This window comes from Malus sylvestris, chromosome 9 (assembly GCF_916048215.2).
Source record: "Malus sylvestris chromosome 9, drMalSylv7.2, whole genome shotgun sequence".
Taxonomy (NCBI): Eukaryota; Viridiplantae; Streptophyta; class Magnoliopsida; order Rosales; family Rosaceae; genus Malus; species Malus sylvestris.
In genome coordinates, this window is record NC_062268.1 from 5,529,911 (window position 1) to 5,549,924 (window position 20,014).

At 38.2% G+C, this 20,014-nt stretch overlaps 5 protein-coding genes across 8 annotated transcripts; 4 read left to right on the forward strand and 1 right to left on the reverse strand.

The window, feature by feature from the left end:
• Positions 1 to 91: 91 nt before the first annotated feature.
• LOC126583021 (uncharacterized) lies at positions 92 to 3,916 on the forward strand. 2 transcript variants are annotated; one of them, XM_050247318.1, is made up of 10 exons: positions 92 to 450; positions 1,086 to 1,194; positions 1,354 to 1,448; positions 1,901 to 2,026; positions 2,128 to 2,248; positions 2,361 to 2,445; positions 2,740 to 2,853; positions 2,972 to 3,011; positions 3,383 to 3,537; positions 3,610 to 3,916. In XM_050247318.1, the coding sequence occupies exons 1-9, from the start codon at positions 274 to 276 to the stop codon at positions 3,533 to 3,535; spliced, it is 1,020 nt and encodes a 339-aa protein (XP_050103275.1). In that variant the 5' UTR covers positions 92 to 273; the 3' UTR covers positions 3,536 to 3,537; positions 3,610 to 3,916. The 2 variants fall into 2 exon arrangements, with proteins under 2 accessions (XP_050103275.1, XP_050103273.1); XM_050247316.1 differs by having other exon boundaries at positions 93 to 450; positions 3,383 to 3,916.
• A 297-nt stretch (positions 3,917 to 4,213) lies between these two features.
• Positions 4,214 to 8,749, forward strand: LOC126583018 (isoprenylcysteine alpha-carbonyl methylesterase ICME-like). 2 transcript variants are annotated; one of them, XM_050247314.1, is made up of 12 exons: positions 4,214 to 4,391; positions 4,503 to 4,840; positions 5,082 to 5,158; positions 5,619 to 5,688; positions 5,776 to 5,856; positions 6,063 to 6,137; positions 6,465 to 6,566; positions 6,702 to 6,842; positions 7,235 to 7,300; positions 7,414 to 7,557; positions 7,937 to 8,027; positions 8,181 to 8,749. In XM_050247314.1, the coding sequence occupies exons 2-12, from the start codon at positions 4,548 to 4,550 to the stop codon at positions 8,340 to 8,342; spliced, it is 1,302 nt and encodes a 433-aa protein (XP_050103271.1). In that variant the 5' UTR covers positions 4,214 to 4,391; positions 4,503 to 4,547; the 3' UTR covers positions 8,343 to 8,749. The 2 variants fall into 2 exon arrangements, with proteins under 2 accessions (XP_050103271.1, XP_050103270.1); XM_050247313.1 differs by having other exon boundaries at positions 4,215 to 4,840.
• A 267-nt stretch (positions 8,750 to 9,016) lies between these two features.
• LOC126583022 (uncharacterized) lies at positions 9,017 to 10,420 on the reverse strand. The gene is made up of 2 exons (XM_050247319.1): positions 10,258 to 10,420; positions 9,017 to 9,592 (listed from the first exon to the last, which is right to left on the reverse strand). The coding sequence occupies exon 2, from the start codon at positions 9,553 to 9,555 to the stop codon at positions 9,229 to 9,231; it is 327 nt and encodes a 108-aa protein (XP_050103276.1). The 5' UTR covers positions 9,556 to 9,592; positions 10,258 to 10,420; the 3' UTR covers positions 9,017 to 9,228.
• A 701-nt stretch (positions 10,421 to 11,121) lies between these two features.
• Positions 11,122 to 14,435, forward strand: LOC126582589 (protein GAMETE EXPRESSED 3). Its single transcript, XM_050246738.1, has 10 exons — positions 11,122 to 11,200; positions 11,316 to 11,509; positions 11,748 to 12,077; positions 12,177 to 12,423; positions 12,532 to 12,816; positions 12,928 to 13,014; positions 13,271 to 13,303; positions 13,380 to 13,439; positions 13,530 to 13,675; positions 13,758 to 14,435. Exons 1-10 carry the CDS (start codon positions 11,122 to 11,124, stop codon positions 14,268 to 14,270), a joined length of 1,974 nt encoding a protein of 657 aa, XP_050102695.1. The 3' UTR covers positions 14,271 to 14,435.
• A 488-nt stretch (positions 14,436 to 14,923) lies between these two features.
• LOC126583023 (uncharacterized) lies at positions 14,924 to 19,961 on the forward strand. Of its 2 annotated transcripts, none has more exons than XM_050247320.1 (9): positions 14,924 to 15,111; positions 15,624 to 16,146; positions 16,331 to 16,412; positions 16,548 to 16,623; positions 17,074 to 17,154; positions 17,536 to 17,672; positions 18,107 to 18,359; positions 18,559 to 18,622; positions 19,008 to 19,961. In XM_050247320.1, the coding sequence occupies exons 2-9, from the start codon at positions 15,672 to 15,674 to the stop codon at positions 19,637 to 19,639; spliced, it is 1,800 nt and encodes a 599-aa protein (XP_050103277.1). In that variant the 5' UTR covers positions 14,924 to 15,111; positions 15,624 to 15,671; the 3' UTR covers positions 19,640 to 19,961. The 2 variants fall into 2 exon arrangements, with proteins under 2 accessions (XP_050103277.1, XP_050103278.1); XM_050247321.1 differs by having other exon boundaries at positions 15,096 to 15,202.
• The last annotated feature ends 53 nt before the right edge of the window (positions 19,962 to 20,014 follow it).

Below are 20,014 nucleotides of genomic sequence, written 5' to 3' on the forward strand. Positions count from 1 at the left end.
GTTGGAGCTAATAGATCTGTGGTAAACCCAAAAGCCCAGCTCACCTAACATTAAGAAAACGTCCTCGAAACGACGTCGTTGACAGTCGGGTAATCCGTAGGCAAAGATAAAGAGAGAGAAAGGAACAGGAGAGTGGAGAGTTCGGTTGCGCAGCAAGAAAACAAACAGTCCCCAACTAGTGTGAATGTGTGTGTGTGTGATCGAAATTCGAAAGGAGGAACGAGAGGAATCAAATCAATCGATCAAGCGATCGAGAAATCAAGAAGTGAAGAAATGGGGGGAGAGAGAGAGGACCCACAGCAGCTCAAGAGAGCGGCGGCGGCGGCCTACGACTACGAGAACGACCCCAGGTGGGCCGACTACTGGTCCAACATCCTCATCCCTCCTCACATGTCCTCTCGCAGCGACGTCGTCGACCATTTTAAGCGCAAGTTCTACCAACGCTTTATCGTCCGTACTCTGTCTTTCTCTCTTCCTTGTGCAGTTTCTTTAATTTGAGTGATTACTCACTATTAATTGGTTGTTGATTAGCATTTGTTTCTTCGAATTTGGACTCTGAACACTTGAATCTCAGTTGGGTTTCTTCTGTTTTGTGCAATTGGGGTCGTTTTTTCAATTGGGTAATTTTGGTTTTTGTACTCTGTTTCTTTGTTTGATGATGAATTGATAATTTGGATTACTGATTTTGCTTTTGGATTTCGATTTTGGAAAGTTCAGGCAGAATTCAGTAGCTTTTTCAATTTTGGGTTTCGATTATGGAAAGTTTATGCAGAACTCAGTAGCTTTTCCAATTGTTCATTAAGTTCAGTTCTTTTCTTTTTAGATTTCTGAGTAAAAGTGAGATCTTTCTATTTTTGTTTTCAAAAGGAAGAGTTTTGACACATGAGTGCAACTTTAAAGTCAACATTTGGTTGAAGAATTATGCTTTAGGGGTTTCAGTTTGTGGTTTTATCATTGTTTAAGAGTGCCTTCTTGGTGAATGTTTCGGGGAAAGTAATTTGGTCGGAGATGCATGGATTTTTTTAGATTTTTTTTTTTTAATTCTGTGCACCTTGACAAAGTTTGTACCTGGATTTTGTGAATAGGATCCTGAACTTATGGTAGACGTGATGTCATCTAGCAGTTCTGCCCAGCCAAACGGACCATCTGCCTCGTCCCGGACGACAAATGACCAAACTCAGCCCCGTAGCGCAGGTTGGGATGCTTTCATTTTTCGGTACAAAAATTTGGATATACCAAAATTGCTGTTTCCTTTAAAAGAAATGAAATTTATCTCAAAATAAAACTGTAGTTGCTTTCAGTAGCCTGGAATTTGTTGATTATAGTTAATTGACCTTGAATTGGTGTTTGTAGGTTCAACTCCCAGAACTCCAGGGACACCAGCAGCAGCTCCTCCAACTTCTCTGCGTTGGGATCGAAAAACCATTCAGTTTTCTGTAAACGCTTGGGTACTGTCAAGTCTACTCATGCATTGATAGAATCAGATTTGTTTTTATTTTCGCATCTGTCTGTCAAACTCTTTCCTTATAAGGCGTATGATGTTTATAAATCAGCCTGATTTTGAAGAAATGTTGGGACTTCTTGTAGTTTTTCTTTGTTATTGACCTTCACAGTTTATCTTGTTCCCTTCAACCATGTTCTCTATGGACAATCTCAATAAACAGTTTTCTGTAGGTTAGAGTTTATGTTTTACTTTTGACTCTATGGTTTTTCAAATGCAACTGAACTGCTGTAATGTTATTCTTGGCCAGTTGGGCAAGGGTCCTTCTCTATGACAAATATGTGTGCTTCTTTTGAATCCAAAACTTGCTGTTAACAATGGCGTCTTGCTAAGTTCTGCTTACATTTTAATATATGTCTGTTGTTATTGATTCCTTTTGTATGTCTTTCTTCCCTGCAGGTGTTTCTTGTGGCTGTGTTTGCAATTTTCCCACTGGTGCCTAGAAACCTTTCACATAGGGCATATCGGCTTTCCTTTATGGGCACTGCATGTTCATCTCTGTATTCCTTGTACTCACTCTACGGGGTAAATCTACTTTCTCAGATTCAATCACATGCTTTCTTATTTCATTAACTTGGATGTGCTGTCCTTGTTCATATTTGATTAACACACCCTTTACTTTTCAGAAACCAAGGGCTTGGAACTTGCAGGCTTTTCAAGTGTACTTTCAGTCAATTATCATGACCAAGGATTTTATCTACTTGATGTACTGCCTTACCTTTGTCACATCACACCTTTGCCTAAAATGTTAGCATTCCATAATCCTCAAGTTTTGTCTTCTCTTTTCTTATATGTTTTCGAACTAAGTCGGACTCATGTTCTTGGCATGTCGAGTCTAATGATGTGATGTTTATTGCAGTCGCACTGATTCCCATTCTGTGTCGGGCTCTTGAGCACGTTGCCAAGTTCCTTAGGCGCAATTTTAGTCAATCCTCCTTGTACAGGTAAAAGAGTTGATGTTCAATAATGTTGCTTTATATTTACTTGTGTTAGATACCTGCTCCCATGGGGATAGTAGTATTTCATTTTAACCTCTGTTATTTGCATCCAATTTTACGACGCTGTGAATTGCTAATTCTGATGCTGGGCATCAGGATAGTTTTCAAGATTTTTGGAGCGCATTTACTTTTGGTTTGATGTTCGGTCCAATCTAAATGAATAGTACCTTACCAGCATTGAGTTTAAATCTACCTGTTTTCTTTACTGAGCGATATCTTTTCTTCTGCCATGGTGAACAGGAAGTACCTGGAAAGGCTTTGTGTTTGGGTGGAGTCAAATACAACTACCCTCAGCATACTTTCTTCACATGCTGAGATCGGAGTTGGCTTCCTTCTGATTATTTCATTGTTCTCGTAAGTTGCTTTGAACCATATTCTGTGCTGCATTTTTCTAGTCACGGACACATTCTTATTCCATTGTCATTATGCTTTTCACTTCTAGCATTTCTTAATTTGTGATGTATTTTGGTAGGTGGCAACGCAACATTGTACAGGCATTCATGTACTGGCAGGTGCGTTTCCGTTCTTTTCTTATCATTATGGAGCGGCATCTGTGTTCCTGAAGCTAAATTGTTTCAATTATGTTGAACACGCACGCCACAAACACACAAATGGATAAAAGCACTTGAAACTATGCACCGAGTCGGTGCCCCTTGCAAACATTATTCTTCTTATTAATTATAGAGATGGAGATATCATTTTCTGCAAGCGTAGGCTCACTCGACAAGTAATTTTTTGTCAGTTTAGGTCAAGATCTTGGTAATTTTTGGAGTCGAGAAGTGCATTAGTGATGTAAAAAGTTGATTTCAATACGTTCATTTTTCGCGAATATCTCAAACTCATAGCAGAGCCTAATGAGTTTCGTCTGTAATACCTTTTACAGCTATTGAAGCTCATGTATCATGCCCCAGTGACTGCTAACTACCATCTGAGCGTGTGGACCAAGATCGGAAGGATAGTTCATCCTCTCATCCACCGCTACACCCCGTTCTTGGGAACTCCCCTCTCTGCTGTCCAGAGATGGTGGTTGCGGTAGAGGTAGAGAATCAGAGACTCGGCGTTCTTGGGAACTCCCCTCTCTGCTGTCCAGAGTTGGTCGTTGCAGTAGAGGTAGAGAATCAGAGACTCGGAAGAAGAAGATGAGATTGGAGAAGGACGTCGATGGAAATTCGCTTGAATTCTTGTTAGCTAAAAGAAAAAACCGACGTCTGATATACTGAATTTGTCGAAACTCATTTGGATTGCAGATGGATAAAAAGTATATCGAGTTATTTTTCTCAAGTGGATTTTATTCATCCAAATGCCGATTCTGATGGACTACAAACTCTTTTTACCAATTACCATATAGATTTCGCCCAAGTACGATATCTATGATGTTTCAGAGTATATGACGATATCTAAAGATTTTTAACAGTTACATACTAATATTGTGTTTTTTTATGAAAATAATCTACCAGTTAAATTGCTCGAAGTATCCAATATTTCGAAGCACCGTAAAAAATCTCTAATTTTAGATGTGGAGTAACATAGGCTAAAGCGAAGTGTTCTTTCCCTTTTAATATTGCGTCTACATAAAAAAAAATCGAATCTTAATCTATTGAGAGAATATTTTTTCAATGAAATTTATATGCGAACATCTTTTTTTTGAAAATATTATCTTATCTTATATGAAAGAGATTTTTTCCGGATCTCTTTCCTATCATGGATGTCAGAATTAAATGAGAGATGCTACCCAAAGGAATAAATGGCGTGGAAAATAAAATGAATGAGCAGAAATGGTGGCCTGAATATTTATTTTTTTTAAATGCAATTTTAATTTTTAATTTCTGGTAGCTTCAGGTTCCACGGTTCTGGAGAAATCTTCCGGGAGCTTCAAAATTAACGGTTTAACGGTAAATAGTAAAAGTAATGTCCGCCGAAATTAGCAAATCACCAAAAAAAGCTTAAAAAGCAATTTCAGATCCATTTCTTTTACTAAAAAAGTTAATTGATTGATTGAAAAGATTGGAGCTTTCATCGTCCAGCTGTATACCCACTACCCGGCAGCTATGGCGTCGGAAACCGATCGTCTTCTCCGGCAATCTTCCTTTTCCGCGGCGGAAGACATGGCGGAAGATGCCGACGCATCGAAGCCCTTCCTTTGTAGGTTTTTGAGCTATCCTGTTGCTAATACCAATACATCGAGCCACAAGAGGCGTCGCAGGCTCGCCGAGAAATTCGCCTCCACCGCCCCCCGGCGGCTGACTCGTCGGCAGCAGTCTTTCAGCCGCGACATCGGCCACGCTGCCAAGGAGACTTACTTGATTACTAGCCTCAGCTTCACGCTCCTTCGATACCTCGGGTATTCGTTCTTCTTCTTCTTCTTTAGCTCCTCCTAGCTTTACTTGGTGAATGATTGGATTTAAATTGAACCTCTGTTTGGTTGCCGAGAAAATTGTGGGAAACCGAAAGAAAATGGATTTATAGAACAAAAACCAGAGTATCAAATTTCTAAGTTGTATGGAATTTTTGTGTTCAATTATTGTTAATTTTTGCTGAAAAATGCAAGTTTTTGTTTTTTCTAATTATATATTTTGATTCAGGGTAGGCTACCGGTGGATGACGAGATTGCTTGCTCTTGGTTGCTATGCTATGTTACTTATGCCAGGATTTCTTCAAGGTTTGTGTGTTTATGTAACTACTTGCTCTTACACATTCATTGCTAATATAAACCCTTTTCGTTATTTGTTTTATATTTCGTCAAATCATAGTACCTGCTGCTCGAATTATAAGAAAGATGCGATTGGTTTGATTTGTTGCTAATCGAAGAAAGAACTTGCCTCCTGGATAGGGTTTTGCACCATCATAGTCTTTCGGAAAAGGCTCCTAGTTTGATTATTGTTGTTGATGTACATCAGTATTCCCGTCGTTAAGACTTCAGTAGTGTTATGTCCGTAGATTTCACACTACTGTGCCATGATATTCTTTGACATGGCCGACTTCTTGAACATAGATTTGTTTGCTTGACATATGATGAGAGTTTCTAATTTTCTTTGTTTTATTATATTAATCAGTTAATGTAGTGAATAGTCTCTTGTGCATTTAACCAGAACATAACTTGATTGTTTACTTTTCTTCAGTTGCAATATGTTATTTCTTTTCAAGCCAGGTCTGGCGTAGTATTGTGTATGGAGATCAACCAAGAAATAGGTAGGTGGATTTTATGAAAGGAAATTAAACAGTTGATTTAGATTTTTCAAATTCTGCGACCCCATTTATGTCATGTATCATTTACAGGTTGGATCTATATTTACCTGCAAATAGTGATGGAAAAAAGCCGGTAGTGGTATTTGTAACTGGTGGAGCCTGGATTATTGGGTGAGTGATTTTAAATAGATGAGAGCTGTTACTTCAGCAATTCTTATAAGTTTCTTTCATGAATTGGTGCAACGGCCTGGAGATGATATTCTCTTTGTTTTTTGGGGATCATGCAAAACATCTTTAGGTGAAGTTTCTGGTTATATATATGTGGCCATTTATTTAGTTATTTGACATTAAGTTTCTATAGTTTCGTGCTGATGTAGGTATAAAGCTTGGGGTTCCCTTTTAGGTCTGCAGTTGGCTGAAAGAGACATCATTGTGGCATGCGTTGATTACAGGTAATTGGTTTCAGTTTAAGCAGTGCAAGTTATAATGTGTCATTACTTTAACTTATATATGGTGCTTTAGACGAAGTATTTGGAAAAAAATTGTAGACACCATGTCCACTGTGTCTATCATTAGAGTGATGCATTCAAACGTTAAAGTATTCATTTTGGTTCACCAAGCTTTGGCTTTGTAAAAGTTAAAGGGAACCTTTGGTTATGTAAAGTTTGTTGTTTTGCGCATTGAAGGCTGTGTCATGTCACTCAAATGAACAATTATACACTTCCGGTATGTCCTTTACTCTACAAGTGTTGTTGATATGAATTATATGATTCATGCAGAAACTTTCCGCAAGGTACCATCAGTGATATGGTGAAAGATGCTTCTCAGGGGATCTCATATGTCTGCAACAATATAGCAGATTATGGAGGTGACCCTAATAGGTGACATACTAATATTCGTTCTTTCCTTTCTTGTGCATCTCGAAACTGATTGTGTGTGTGTGTGTGTATATATATACATATTATATATATATATATATTCATTTATTATAGTCGTTTTGTGATTGTTTTGAGTAGGATCTATCTAATGGGACAATCTGCTGGTGCGCATATTTCTGCTTGTGCTCTCTTGGATCAAGCAATCAAAGAAGCTAAGAAGGAAGAAAGCATTTCTTGGAGCGTCTCCCAGATAAAGGGTTATTTTGGTTTATCTGGCGGGTAAAGATCTATTTGCTTCATCATTGTGAATCAACTGAAACTTTACTGAATTTGAAAGGGAAAAATATGAATTGGATGCAACAATTGCGAGAATGTGGCTTCACAAAAAGGTCCAAATATGTCTTAAAATAGGCTAGAAAATTTCAAAACTTCTAGAAACATAAATACTGGTACACATGTTATATGATAGTGGAAAGAAATCATCCCATCTGATCATGTAATTGTCCGTATAAACACAGGTACAATTTAGATGAATCTGCACTACATGCATGGGTCATTGTAGTATCAAGCTCCATCAGAGACTGATGACCAGTAGTTGCTTTAGTACTATCTAGATGGATCTGTTGACGGGTTTGGATGGGTATACTAATCTTCTTTTATTCTCCTCACAGGTACAATTTGTTTAATTTAGTTGATCATTTCCATAATCGTGGACTATATCGTTCCATCTTTTTGAGGTACTTACCATATGATGTGTTGCTAGCCATTCTTTGGCATACTCATATCAATTATATTGTAATTTTTTCTTGCTTGTTACTTGCTGATTCTTTTGTTTTGATGTGTCATGCAGCATTATGGAAGGTGAAGAATCCTTACATCAGTTTTCTCCTGAAGTTAAAGTAAACGACCCAAGCAATAGGAATGCCGTTTCTCTATTGCCTCCTATCACTCTTTTCCATGGAACTGCAGATTATTCGATACCATCTGACGCCAGGTTAGAATGCCCCAGATATAACGTGTATCTTGACGGTATATAAATTCCCTTTAATTTAATGCTGCGTTCATATTCTTCCGAGGAATATAGGAAATTATTATGTAGATGTCTAATATTACATTAGCATATTATGCCTCCTAAAAATTGAATCCAAACATGTTTCTTAAAGTAAATTGGATATAACGCCTGTCATCCATGACGTTTGCTCTTTCTATTATATCTGCACGGTACACGTTCAGACCTTGAAAGAAATATTTAGCCTTTAGTAGAAAGCTTCAACTTGGTCCGTCTTGATACAGACCGTCTGAATACGACTGAAACTTTTCTGCAGAAGATCATGGTGTGATATTTTCAGTAAACAATGTGTCTTTATGTGCAGTAAGGTTTTTGTGGACGTGCTTCAGAAGGCAGGAGCTAAAGCTGACTTAATACTATATGATGGAAAGACTCATACAGATTTGTTTCTTCAAGTAAGTGATTTTGGGATGTGAGCTTTTTACAACTATCACTATTCGCTTTTTATGAACTTACAGTCATTTACAGTTCAGACTCTTTGATAGCAATCTGAAATAGGATAGCGGGAATTCCTTTATACGCATCTGACTCTTAGCTGCACTTTCTAGGATCCTCTAAGAGGCGGCAAAGATGAATTGTTTGACCAACTAGTTTCCGTGATACATGCTGGTGATACCGAAGCTCTTGAGCAAGATGCTATTGCACCTCCGAGAAGGCGCCTTGTTCCAGAGCTCTTGTTGAAGTTGGCACGCTGCATCAGCCCCTTTTAGGCCTTGCACACTTGTCACTATTGAAAACCAATTATGTCCATGCAAAGGAGAGGCTTCGATCAGCTCGCGGAGATCTAGATTATTCAGAAGACATTACAACATGTTCACTTTGATGAGGTTGCTCCATCATAATCCTCGAGTTGAATATATCGAAGACAGAGATCGGTAGCCTCGGATATCTAGAGATGTCTCTCTCCTTGTAATCCAACTGTTTTACATGATTGGAAGAATTTGTTTTTGTTGTCCGTTAATGTAGATTTAAAACGCCAAAACTAGATTAGCGGGCGGTCTTTACTTGGTTTCTGTATTAAACAGTTTCCTTTTGTTATTCACAGAACACATTGTTGCCATTCGTGGTGATTCTTTAAGGTGCAAATAAATCAGTTTCTACGTTGTTTCAGGCAGAATTGTGCTTTGGCATAACATCTCGTTTGCCTTTCATTACCTATTCCAGCTGAAACAGCTCCAAGAGAAACAGGGAAATAATTCAAATTGAAAGCGAATGTACTCCGAGAGGAAAGAAAAACACGTTCAAGAACCGTGAGCTACGCTGCAACACACTGCCTTCAAGTTCAGTGCATCATACATTATTCTTCGCGTTTCTGTTTCAACGTCAATACAATCACCTAATATCTTTCGGGAAAATGGAAAGTCACCATCGGATAAAATGACAGTGGAGTGTTACAAAAATTAGCATATAAGAACCTGTTTACATAAGTTTTGAACATAAGTATTAACTTCTAACATTTAACCCTAACCTACTGAGTAGGACGCATTTGGATTCAATTCTCATCCATACAAAGTCACAAGCAATCTGTGTTCATAATCGAAGCAAAATTTTCTTTATCGGGGGAAAGTAAACCTGAAAAGCATTGATCAATGCTACCTACTTGGAGATTTTATCAGCAGATGGTGGAACCTTAATAGCTGGGGTGGAAGAGCCAGCAGAAGCCTCTTCCGCTGCATAATGCTTGCGTAATCTCTCCTGAAGCGCACGTACACGGTCCTCAGTCTTGCGAAGCTTTCTCCATCTGTAGGTACCCCAGAGGGCAAAACCACCATATACAACAATGTAGGAAGCCCAAACATAGGGGTAGGTCTCCGCATGCTCTTTGATTTGCCGGTACTTTGCTTCCACCGCTCCTCTCAAACCAGCTGCAGCTTGGGGACTTGTGGTTTGCTGCAATTCTTCTCCCTTTTCCTCGGTTGCCATTCCTCAATGTTCACACACAATTTTGCAATCGAAATCCCTGCAACAATGTACATAGAACAGAGATTAGATCTATTGGATTCGAAATTGGAGCACCCTGAAAAGCCATCTACATTACAATACATGTTACACATCAGAGGTATAATCTGAGCATGTCAATCAGCACCAATTATCTTTTAGAAATACGAACAAATACAACCAGTTACAAACTCCGAAACGAAAATAAAAACACCAAACCAGCAATAAGCCGTATATAAACCACGATTTAGTACCCCTTGATTCACCATTTAGCGTCCTTCGAGTTCTATTTTTCATTCAACATTCGTCGCGGGTTCCATCAGTGCGCGTTTCCCATTACATTTGTAAACAACAAGTCCACAACCAAAGCAAAAGATAACATTTTGGAATTACAAAATCGAGTGTTGAACATCACACAATCAGATCAAGCTAAGAAATGAAAATATATTATTTTTTCTTTCGGATTACAGACATGAACGAAAATTTCAAATACTGCAAATTGAGACATTCCAATTTTCAAAATATTATCAGATTGCAGCAGAGAACACAACCATCCAGATTGAACAACCCAACGATTAGCTTCGAAGAATCGAAAAACTGAAGTTTATATACCCAGATGAAGAAATCGAATGAAAAATGGAAATTGAGTTCAGAAAGTGAAATTAAAAGTTAGAACTAAGAGCTTACCAATCAATGGTGGGAAGGGAACGCTGAGACTCTTGAGAGACTTGCAGACAAGAAAGGGGAGGAGGAAGGCAGACCTGTACAGGGTAAAAGAAAGGGTTTAAGACCCCAGAGCAAGGAAAACAATATGGGCTTCGCCCGTTGTTGCCTGCAAAGCCTGTCCATTTTTTTTTAGGTGTTTCAGTTCGTTCACTTTTTAACGAAAAATAACATTTCAACAAAATCACTTGTGATATTATTCACTTACAATATATTTTTATTATTTAGATTAAAATTTAAAAATTTTAAGCTATTTTCATTAGTTATGTTTTTTAATATATAAAATTATGGGGTACGCCACCACTATCACTTCTTGCCGAAATCCTTTAGAGCTCGTTTATCATTTAAAAATGATTGAAAATATTTTTAGTAAAAATATTTTTTAAACTAATTCTAAATTCTTATTAAAATTGCAAGTAAATCCTGAAAAAGTACCTGAAGTGCTTGCTGCTTTCAGGAAGCACTTCAAGTACTTTTAGAACTCAAAAAACATTTTTTTTTAAAACACTTTTAGTCATTTTAAAAATACTTTAAAAAAAAAAATTTAGTGCGCCGAAAACACTGGCTGTCTCCCCACTTCCTGAAAAACATCCAGAAGTTCCACCTCCATTTCCAAAAAGCCCAACGATCCGCCACCAGTTCAAAAACAGCCCAAGGATCCGCCACCATACTAAAAAAACCTGGCCCAGATAAATGGCACGACCAAAACAGAGCAAAAACGCTTCTGAGCGGTTTTTTTTTCCTTTCAAACCAACCAGAGCAAAAGCTCTCTCTCTCTCTCTCTCTCTCATTTTCTCACATTTACATCTTTCGTCGGCAATTTCTGCAATGGAAGTTGTGTTCTTGTTGACAATGGTCCTTTTGATACCCACCCATTCTCAAACTACGCAATTCCAGGATAACCCAGGTGCTGGAATTCTGTTTTTTTTTCTCTTTTTTTTCGTGTTCTAATCTAAAAGTTATGCCTTTGAAACCATTTGCTGGATATTTTTATTACTTACTGTGTTCTCTGTTTTGTTCAGTTAATGATCCGGGTAGAAGAACAAGTTCTCGTAGTCGGCTTTCGAGACCGCTAATCGGACGTGATGGGAAGGTTTATGCTTGCTCTGACAAAGATTTACTTGCATTTGAATCCAACGGGTCCATTGCTTGGACCATGCATTTGAACTATACCTGCAAGTCCGATATGGCTCCGGTCCACGGTGGTAGAGGAAAGGTACGTGCGTTTCTTGAAAATGTCTGCTCCGGCATCTGTAGAAAGCAGTGACAAGGCGGTATTCATGGGAAAGACCAACATTTTCAACTTGTTTTTTTTTTTATGGAAACGCTTTTGGTTATTTGAAAGCGCTTCTCGTCATGTATAAAGGCTGCTTGAATATGACGTCTGGAGTGTGGTTCAAGTTTTGAAAGCACTTTTTGAAAAAAGCTGTTTATATGTGAAACTGCTTTGGCAGATATATCTGGTTGCAGGTAACAAGGTGATTAAAATCAATTTGTTGAACAATGGAACTTCTGAACCGTCTGCACAAGTTTTGCTAAGTACTGAGCCAACGAAAGACGAACAAGGTGGGGTTGTTGGGATTGCAGTTAGCACATTGAGTTCATCTATCTTTGTAACTGTCCAAAATCGGGGACTCTTTGCGTACATGACACGGGGGCAGTTGGTCTGGAGTGCGGGACCTGTCATCGATCTATTTGGTTATCGCCAAGGTTGTAGGAAGAACAATGCAGATTGTTATTTCAACTCCGTCCCTGTGATTGATGAATGCGAGGCTAGTATATATGTAAGGACATGTTTATGTATATTTTTCAATTTTTTGGTTGAATCAACAGTGTACCATGTGACAGCATTAAGTTCTTAAGACGAAGTTATTGATTTGCAGATCTCGAATACTGAAGGTGAAATCTACTCGCTATCAATTCGTAGTCCTCACTTCAAATGGATCCAGGATTTAAGTTCTTACGATAAAGTTTTCACTATAACCGCTGGAAACAACGGTAGATTGTATGTTACTGTACCAGTCAAGGCTCTATTGTTGGCGCTAGATGTTTCTTCAGGAAATGTGTTGTGGGAGGGAATTATTGGTCCATTAAGTAACTCAGATTACACGCCGATTGTTGATTCTAATGGTAGTAGCTCTATGTTTCTGTATACGAACTTTCCCAAATTCCGCTTGTCATAACTCACAGTGAATTGATTAGCTGTTTTTTTTTTTGCTGCTTCATCACATATAACAGGTTGGATATCTATTGGTTCCTTAGATGGGTTCCTATACTCATTTTCACCAACCGGGATTCTCAAGAAATTCTCAATAACAACCGCGGTGGACTCAGTGATCCAAGTCAGTCCTGTACTCGACTGCACTGGTTATGCAATTTATATCTCTCAGACGAAGATGGAAGGGAAGATCAGCCATGCCGTAGGTGAATATACTTATGTGTCAGCAATGAAACCGAAAAGTGTTCATATTACCTTGTATGTTCCAGCCACCGGATCCATCTACTGGTCCGATAGCTATCCTGGTAATTTTGTTTATGTGGTGCTTTTAGTGACCAAATTTAATCAGAGTCGTCTATTTTCACCATTTATATTGCTTCGCATGCGCTAATCCTTACAGCGGTTTGTTCTTCTAGGTCCGTTGTCATCCTTAATCACTCAGAATGATCTTCGCCATTTTATACTAGACGAGAGGATTCTTCTTGCATTTGTCGCTGCTTCAAGTGAGAGTCCCTTCTTGGATTTGTTGTACGACTTTTTTCAGTGTCCTGAAATATGTATGAAAATATGCCTTTGTAGCCTAATTGAGAAACGTTAGTGTACCCTTTAGTACCTCTCTTTCTTTCACTACAAGAAAAGTGGTCGGGGCAAGATCATCGGATCTATCTGCTCACTTGATATTTTTATGTTTATCTTTCGTACAGCTAGCAGTAATTCAGCTTACTTATTGATCCATTTGTTTTCATTAAATGGATGCAGAAACTGGAAATCCATTGGCATGCCGTTCCACGCGTAAGACCTAGCTTGGCAATTTCTTCGACACTCGTTTATATTTCAGTTCTTGTAACCTTCTACTTGTACTGATCAGGTCAAAAGCTTATGTCTAGCTGCTCCCAAGTAAGGCCGAAGCTGGACAGCAGGTACACTGGTAAGTAGCGAATCACGCGAATGCTGTAGTTGCAAATCTTGAACTCGAAGGATTTCATCTGCCAGTCCTTCCTGTTTTTGTCCCCATCAGGTAATGGAAGGGCAATACTTTTGTTCCTGCTTTTCGAATCTGCAATCTTGGTACTACTAGCCGGACCTGTGCGATTCTGCTGCATATTCTGGAATAAAAAGAAGCTTCAAGGCGAAAAAAACCTCGGAAGTTTTCTTGAAAAGAGAGTAAGATTTAAGTCCTCATCATGCGCTTTCAACAATGCATGCTCCTTCACCTTCTCAAATATATTTCTGCCATTGCTCTCAGCGCTCTCTCCGACTCAAAAAGAAGACGTTCGACAGGACGATCACAGAACTCGAGCAAAAAGCCGCGGTCGAAGCAGTGACCAGCGCACAAGTGCTTGAGAAACTGTCGAATCTGTTACAGAAAAGGCAATTCATAGAGAGGAAGCTCTCAACAACATATAGTTTGGGCAGAGATGGCGGCAGCAGCTCGCGTTCCAAATCTCTTCTTCCATCATACGACGGGAAGAAAACAAGGAGTGCAGTCCACACGTTGAGTGATGCATCATCGTCTTCCAGAGAAAGCAGCAGCAGCGGAGGAGGAGGAGAGAGTGAGTGGAGTTGTTACGAAAGCAAGGGGAAGGCAGCTGCAGTGGAAGAAGTGAGTAGTTCAAGTGATGGCTTAGGGTTTCTGGCAAAGAGAAGTGCATCAAAGGCAGCTGCATCAAGCTCTAGAGAATCTGAACCAAATATAATGATTGGTAGCAGTGGCAGCTTGTCGTTGAAGAGGAGAAGGGCTTTGTCGTCAACTTATTAGAAACTAGGTAGGAATCGAATTGGATCATAAATGAAGATTAAAAGATCGAACAGTTTGGATTATGAAAATTTTACGGTGAAATATGTTATAAGTAAGTAGGGGAATGAGTTCATCCCATAAAGAGGAATGCAAGCGTTATCCGTAATTTTACATTTGATGACAAAATATCTCATATGTCGCCTTCACTAGAAATTGTTTTGTGGGAAAGCAAGAGCATTGTAAGTTCTTAGTCTCTTGTCTAAAAAAGGCAAGGAAATAAAAGGGTAAAAAAAAATTACATTTTGTTCTGTCAGGTTTTCGTTCAAATTTAAATTCATACAACGTTTTATAGTTTTTTAAATTTATACGACCTACGATTTCGTACCAATATCTTGTAACCGTTAGTCAATTTGTCAAAATTTTCTTTTAATTTGTCTTAATTATGCTGTTTAAATTTGAACTTTAAGTCAACAAAATGTACGTTCTGCAATTGTTACATTATCATTTAACTGTCAATTTAAAATGATTGTATGAAATTGATACAAAATCGTGATATGAAACTCAAAAAATTGAAAGACGTATGAATTTGAAATTGAACGAAAATTAGAGAGAGAAAATGTTACCAAAAGAAAAAGAAAAACGAAAATGATCAAAGAATAAAAAAAGTCAATGATTTCTCTACACCATAAAAATATAGCAAAAAATAGCTGCGGGGGCGAGCACGCGCTGTTCCGTACGCCGCAGCACACCCAATCGTTGCGCCTCTCTCCCCCCATCTCACACTTGGAATCCAAACCGTCTCAGGACTTCGATTGAAGCTGCGGTGCTTCTATACAAAAACCCTAATCTCACTCAACTCAAGGTAAATTGCACTCTTCAAATCCCTAATTTGGAGCCCCTTTCTATCAATTTTCTCTTTTCCGTTTGGTTGCCCAGAAACCCTGGAATTTTAGGTCAGAAAGTAAATTGGCTTCAAATCCCTAATCCGTTCATAATCTTGTGTCATTGCCTACTTGTTTCCTTTTCAGTTAGTATTATTTTTTGTTTGTGAAATTAGTAATAATTATTGTGATCTATGCTTCAAGATTGGATTTTTGAGTTGAGAGAGTGGAGGGTCTGGATAGCTGGTTAAATTATATTTTTTTTTGGATATAATTACTGTATGTCTGTGGTGTTCCTGCTCTTGAATTTCCATTTTTATTTCATAGTCCGGACGTTTCAACTCCAAGATCAAATTTTTAAAACAGATTTGTATGCATAAATATACATAAGTCTGTTTAACTGTTTAAATTAATGCACTTTAGTATCAGTATTTGAGTCCGATATCGTGTTTGATTGGTTTCTGATCTACCTATGATTTTTTATGTTGTGCAGAATACTTTCCGGGTGGTCTCTTACAAAAGAAGTTGCTTCTTTATAAATATGGAATCCGAGAATTTTATCAGTCTCCCTGATTCTGGTGATTCTGTCATCGAGAATGCGGGGCATGAAAGCGATGTTCAATATGAAGTTAAAGAAAACGGGGAGATTCTGGGGCATGAAAGTGATGTTCAATGTGAAGTTCAAGCTAACAGTGAGAACCTGAGGCATGAAAGTGGTGTTCAATATGAAGTTAGCCATTGCATGCTGGAATCAAACCTTGAAAAAGAATTGGTTGATGGTGATTCGGATATGGAAATCGAGGACATAAACAACCTTCCTGCCTTGAACAGTTCTCGTTCGGCAAATGAAGAAATCAAATTAGTGGGTAACAAGAACGGGGGTGCTCATTGTATACAGTCTGAAACTGTTACAGTTGCAGGGGAGTCAAATGTTTTGTTCCCAAAGGTGCATGAGAATGGTTTCCTTCCGGTCCAAGATTCAAGTACCTTTGAAGTCCACAAAAAGGGTGGCACTTGTATCCTTCTTCCACATTTGTTTTCTTAAGGTTTTCTTCTTGTTTATTTTCGATCTCTTTCCAACTGTGAAACTTTGTGGCATGTGCAAATATGTTTACTTCTTCAACCATACAATGCTGTATGCTAAAATTAAGAATGCTGATGATCTTCGAATTTTTGTTATCCGTAATTCAACATTGCCAGCTATATCAGGTGTTAAGAGAGCTAGAATGACAGTTGATGAACAGCAAGCTTCAGTGCGTGTGACATTTGATTCATTGACAAGGTGGGGTTGGAGTAAATTGTTGCATAATGTTTTGATATGCACTTAAGCCAAAAAATACAAACTATATAGAGTATTTCTATTTGCTGTTTAGTTTTCCATTTGTCAATTTCTTAATGATTTGTGTTAATTTTTCAGAGCTAGTAAACAAAAGCTTGAGGAACTATTACAGCAGTGGTCAGAGTGGCATGCAAAGCATGTTTCTTCATCTCAAGTAAGACTCCTCATTTAGTTGGCCAATCATCGTGAATACTTTATTTTGTGACATGACCTTCCATGGGATGAATCATCCAAAGTATTAAGTTTTAAGTTTAAGATACATTTTCTCTTTCAATCAAGTCTTCACTAAAAAATTGGGGTGGGTTGACTTTAAGTTCTGGTTTTTGGAAGTACTTTTGAACATTTGACATGGAGAGGTGTTTTGTGAAATGCACTCAACTTTGAAGAATGATTTTTTTGTTTTGTTATAATTCTGGTTGTACTGCATAAAAGCAAGAGTATCTTAGAGAATGAGAGGTCTTCATTTGATAGAGTCAAATCGATAACATGACTACTACCTTGTTTGATTTGTTGACTAAATTATGGTGATGTGTTTTATGCATTATCATCTTTTTTCTTTTGACTGTAATGGGTGTATCATTACTTGAGTCTTGTGATCGTTCAGGATTCTATTGAAGTAGTGGAATCAGGTGAAGAGATCTTCTTTCCAGCTCTTCATGTTGGCATAGAGAAGACATCTGCAGTGGTGAGGGTCCTGCAATTATCTCTAGTTTTCTCTATATTCGTTTTTGTGTACTTGAGTTTAGGTGCTTTTCTGATTACGTATCAAAAATCTCGTACTATGCTTAGCTGCTAAAGTTATGCAGCCACTACTTGTGGCAACATCTCCTAATTTAACGCTCCTCACCTCCCTTTTGGGGACAGGACATGCCCAAAATCCTACCTCTGTTGTGCACTTGTACTACAACAAGGATGCAATAGTGATACCCAATATGTGTTCAATGGTTTCTTCAGAATTGTTAATTTTTCTGTTTGTCAGAAAAAACTAGAAAAAGGGAATGTTGTGTATGAGTTTCATTGCTTAGTACTATTTGTTAGTTTTTCTGAAGCATTCTTTCACATGCAGTCTTTTTGGATGGACAACCAAACACGGAAAGCAGATAACAACGAATCCAACCTTTTGGATAACAATGACGTGCCCCTGTATGATCGCGGTTATGCCTTAGGTTTGACTTTGGCTGGTAGCTCAGTTAATGCAGAGGGGTAAATATCTAATCAGTATTTTAAATATATTAAAATCATGCTATTGGTTTTATGTTTTACGATGATGGTATTACTATATTTACTGAAGGTTTTGTAGTTGGTTCCTTATTTTTCATGTTTTGGTCCATCTGATAGCCAAGTTTATTTCCTTGATCTTCTTGATGGAGAAACCACCAGAAAATTAAGAATTAATAATGAGTGGCAAGAGTGAAGGGTGACTGGACTTTGAACATTGTTAGGTATCTAAGTAGAGATCATTTAATCCTTAATCTCATCATGACATGGCATTCAGGATACTTTGTATGGTAATCTAGTGGTGAAATGTTTGAATCCATTTCATGGTTGTCTGCATGATTTCTATATATAAGCAAAAAATTGTTTTTGCTTGCCTTTCTGATCTTTGATATATTCTTTATTCTTATATAATGTTTCAGAGGCTTGGAGATTATAGATGATGCAAGTCGCTGTTTCAATTGTGGCTCTTATAGTCATTCGTTGAAAAAATGCCCAAAGCCTCGTAACCATGCTGCTGTCAACAGTGCTCGTAAACAGCTAAAGTCCAAACGTAATCAAAATGCTAATTCCCGTAATCCAACACGATATTATCAGGATTCTCCAGCTGGAAAGTATGATGGTTTAAGGCCTGGTGTTCTCGATTCTGAGACACGGAAGCTTTTGGGGCTTGGGGTAAGTGATCACTCATTGTGTTACAGAAGACTTGTTAATGTCAAGTGGTGTTCCTTAGAAGTATGACGCAAATGCTGTTAATTGAACATAGCTTCTATTCCAGATTGTACTAGTATAGAAGCTTAATGGCGTGCTTGCATTCACATTGGTTTAGAATATTAAGCACCAATTTATTTATTTATTATTTGGTTGTGTGCAGGAGTTTGATCCACCGCCTTGGCTTAACAGAATGCGAGAAATTGGTTACCCACCGGGATATCTAGGTATTTTACTGAATTGGCCTTGTCACTTAAAACAACTGATTATAATAATTGTCGTAGTCCCATCACAGAAGTACTTAAAAAGAAGTTTTCGGAACATATTCAAAAAGTTCAGGTTGAATAGTTCAGAATTTATTATTGCAATTTAATAATTGTTTTTGGTAGTGCATTGTGTTGTGCGGGGGTGTGCAATGTGCATTCTTGGATAGATTAGCCAGTATTCGCCGAATATTTGTGTTTTTTTCGCTTTGTGATGTATGGGGTTTTCATATGCTTAGACTTTATGGAGAGTGATGTGCTAAAATCCTGGAGAGCACCCCTGACCGTCTTTTTCTTTTAGATTTAAATTCTGTTTTCAAGACATAACACTCTGTCTTGTTATTTTTAGATGTAGATGATGAGGATCAGCCATCAGGCATAATAATATATGCTGATGGGGAAATTAAGGAAGAACAGGAGGACGGTGAAATTGTTCAGACAGACTATGCTGACCCGGAGAGGAAAAAGACAGTCGAATTTCCAGGAGTAAACGCACCAATCCCAGAAAATGCTGATGAGAGGCTTTGGGCGCCTGGACATTCAATTGGAGATCTCTCTAGGAACCGCTCACACAACAGAATAAGCCATCATTCGGAACTTGTCAGCAGAGGGCATCACCGCGAGCAAAGGTGGTCCGGGGATTATAGAGACGATGGGCCTCCTGGTGTTGACCCAGGTTTTGCGCCATCTAGTTACCCTCCAAGATATGGTAGTTATGATTACGGTTACAACTCTCACAGTTCAAGTGCTTCAGCACCAAGAAGTCCTACCTTCGGAAGGTCCCAGTCAGACAGAGGTCGAAGAATCTCTTCGTTCAATGAAGGTTCTTTTCCTTACTCCAATTCTCGTCATTCGCCAAAGGATTATGGCGCGGGGAATACTGAAAGTTGGAATGATGAAAGCAGGAATGACTATGACCTTGATAATTCAAGTTATAGTAGGGATAGGCTAGACAGGTATCGCCATCATCGTTGGAGGTAATGACATTGACATGTAGCTAGTAGAGATGCTAACTGTGAGGGATATAGGTATAATTTGATCAAGGAGGGAGTTGTACAAAGTACTAGATGTGATGAGTTTAGATGGCTCTGTGATCAGCTTCTGTTGTTGTTGTATGTTATTCTCTAATTTAATCTACTCTTCTTCATTCTTTTATTTTTCTGTAATTGAAGATTCGAAGTTTGAAAACTTATAGTCGCTTTGTTTCGTATAAGAATTTATAGTAAATTACATTATATCTCCTCAGGTTTGGATGTAATTTCAACTTCATACAACATTTTTATAACATTTCTATTACATTTAATTACTTATTATTTCATTGCAATTTCATACATCAGTTAGTCAAACCGTCAATTT

Coding starts and splice junctions, on each gene's coding strand:
- LOC126583021 (XM_050247318.1), top strand. CDS start 274: ATGGGGGGAGAGAGAGAGGACCCACAGCAGCTCAAGAGAGCGGCGGCG. Junction 451..1,085: donor AGTTCTACCAACGCTTTATC/GTCCGTACTCTG, acceptor TTTTGTGAATAG/GATCCTGAACTTATGGTAGA. Junction 2,854..2,971: donor CTGATTATTTCATTGTTCTC/GTAAGTTGCTTT, acceptor GTATTTTGGTAG/GTGGCAACGCAACATTGTAC.
- LOC126583018 (XM_050247314.1), top strand. CDS start 4,548: ATGGCGTCGGAAACCGATCGTCTTCTCCGGCAATCTTCCTTTTCCGCG. Junction 6,567..6,701: donor TATGGAGGTGACCCTAATAG/GTGACATACTAA, acceptor TGTTTTGAGTAG/GATCTATCTAATGGGACAAT. Junction 6,843..7,234: donor TATTTTGGTTTATCTGGCGG/GTAAAGATCTAT, acceptor TTCTCCTCACAG/GTACAATTTGTTTAATTTAG.
- LOC126583022 (XM_050247319.1), bottom strand. CDS start 9,555: ATGGCAACCGAGGAAAAGGGAGAAGAATTGCAGCAAACCACAAGTCCC.
- LOC126582589 (XM_050246738.1), top strand. CDS start 11,122: ATGGAAGTTGTGTTCTTGTTGACAATGGTCCTTTTGATACCCACCCAT. Junction 12,424..12,531: donor GCCGATTGTTGATTCTAATG/GTAGTAGCTCTA, acceptor CACATATAACAG/GTTGGATATCTATTGGTTCC. Junction 13,440..13,529: donor GCTGGACAGCAGGTACACTG/GTAAGTAGCGAA, acceptor TGTCCCCATCAG/GTAATGGAAGGGCAATACTT.
- LOC126583023 (XM_050247320.1), top strand. CDS start 15,672: ATGGAATCCGAGAATTTTATCAGTCTCCCTGATTCTGGTGATTCTGTC. Junction 16,624..17,073: donor AGCATGTTTCTTCATCTCAA/GTAAGACTCCTC, acceptor GTGATCGTTCAG/GATTCTATTGAAGTAGTGGA. Junction 18,623..19,007: donor TTACCCACCGGGATATCTAG/GTATTTTACTGA, acceptor TGTTATTTTTAG/ATGTAGATGATGAGGATCAG.